The 1,664-nt window shown below is 33.4% G+C and overlaps 1 protein-coding gene across 1 annotated transcript; it reads left to right on the top strand.

The window, feature by feature from the left end:
* Window positions 1-331: 331 nt before the first annotated feature.
* LOC107871880 lies at window positions 332-847 on the top strand. The gene has a single exon (XM_016718738.2). The coding sequence runs from the start codon at window positions 332-334 to the stop codon at window positions 845-847; it is 516 nt and encodes a 171-aa protein (XP_016574224.1).
* Window positions 848-1,664: the final 817 nt, after the last annotated feature.

The raw sequence follows: 1,664 nt of genomic DNA on the forward strand, positions 1-1,664 counted from the left end.
GCCTATAAAAGGCATTGTATGCTACATTGTAAAACACATCAAAAAGAAGAAGAAAATAAAGTCTTTTCTTATATCTATAGTTCGCTCTCCCCTCCCTTTTTGTTTTAATTTATTTCAGAATATTTATTTACAACACGTTATCATCACAACTCTATTCTTTTTCAAGTTTTCAATCCGTCAAGTATAATCAAATTACTTGTCTTGAATATTGTAGTTTGTTATTTTTCTTTTATCAAAGTTTTGATTTTAACGTTAAAGTTACACATGAAATTTTTTTTTTTATGTTATTGTATTATTGTCTAACTTTATTATTTTTATGATAGTTTTCATCATGTCAAACTTGTCGAAGCTTGAGTTTGTGATACTTGACATCTCCGAAAAAAATTACTTGTCATGGGTTGTCGACGCTAAGATTCACCTAGCTGCTAAGGGTCTTAGTGCTAATATTATCCCGAATAATGCAGCGTCGAGTCAGGAAAAGGCCAAGGCTATGATTTTCCTTCTTCATCGTCTGGATGAAGGACTGAAGGTTGAATACCTTACGGTGAAAAATCCACTTGAATTGTGGATTGATTTGAAGGGAAGGTATGACAACCTAAAGGCCACGCTACTGCCTAGAGCTCGTTATGAGTGGATGCACTTATATAATTCTGTTGTATTCAGGATTGTTTCTCAATTGAAATTATGTGGGGAAACTATAAATGATGAGGACATGATGGAAAAAACACTAACTACTTTTCATGCCTCAAATATGATATTGCAGCAGCAATACCATGAAAAGGGATTTCAGAAATATTCTGAATTGACCTCATGCCTTCTAGTGGATGAGCAACATAATGCCCTTTAGATGAAAAATCATGAAGCCCGTCCCACTGGAGCTGCTCCACTATTGGAAGAAAATGGGGTACAAGGTCAGCCTAAAAGATGGAAAGATCGGGGTCATAATAATATATGTGGACGTGACAATGATAGGAGATGATATAATAATCATCGTGGTGATGGTAACCAAAGAAGGGAGGACCAAATTGGTCCTCAAAACAATCCTTCAAGAGGTAATTGTCACTGTTGTGGCATGAAAGGCCACTGGAAGAATGAGTGTCGGACACCTAAACATTTGCTAGGCTTTATCAAGAATCTTGTAAAAGAAAGAGAAATAAAGGTGGGACCTCTTCTAATGCCCGAATGGAGTCACATTTGCTTTCAAAAATGATGATGAGGCAGGAACTTCACAAAAATATGATGACAATATTGAGGCAAACTTGGTCTTGAAAGATGATGATTTTGTTGGCCTTGATGATATAACTCATTTGGAAGTTGAAGACTTCTTTGGAGTACAAAACTAAATCTTGATCAAGTTATTGGGAAAATAAATAATGTTCTTTTATTATGTTGTTTTTAGTATGTTTTTTCATTATGTTATTTTTTACATTTCAAGAAACAAATAGGTATTTAAGTTTTATTGTAAGATTATCAGATTTCACATTTCTTATCATGTATTTTATTTTGTGAAGATAATAAAATTTTTCTAATCTTCAACTGGATCCAAGATGGGTAATGGAGAAACGTGTCTTCTTGATAGTGCTACAACTCACACTATATTAAGAGAAAAGAAATATTTCTCTAATTTAATTATAAAAATGGATCATCTTAATACAATATCCGGT

The sequence above is a fragment of the Capsicum annuum genome, chromosome 5 (genome assembly GCF_002878395.1).
Source record: "Capsicum annuum cultivar UCD-10X-F1 chromosome 5, UCD10Xv1.1, whole genome shotgun sequence".
In the NCBI taxonomy this organism is placed as follows: Eukaryota; Viridiplantae; Streptophyta; class Magnoliopsida; order Solanales; family Solanaceae; genus Capsicum; species Capsicum annuum.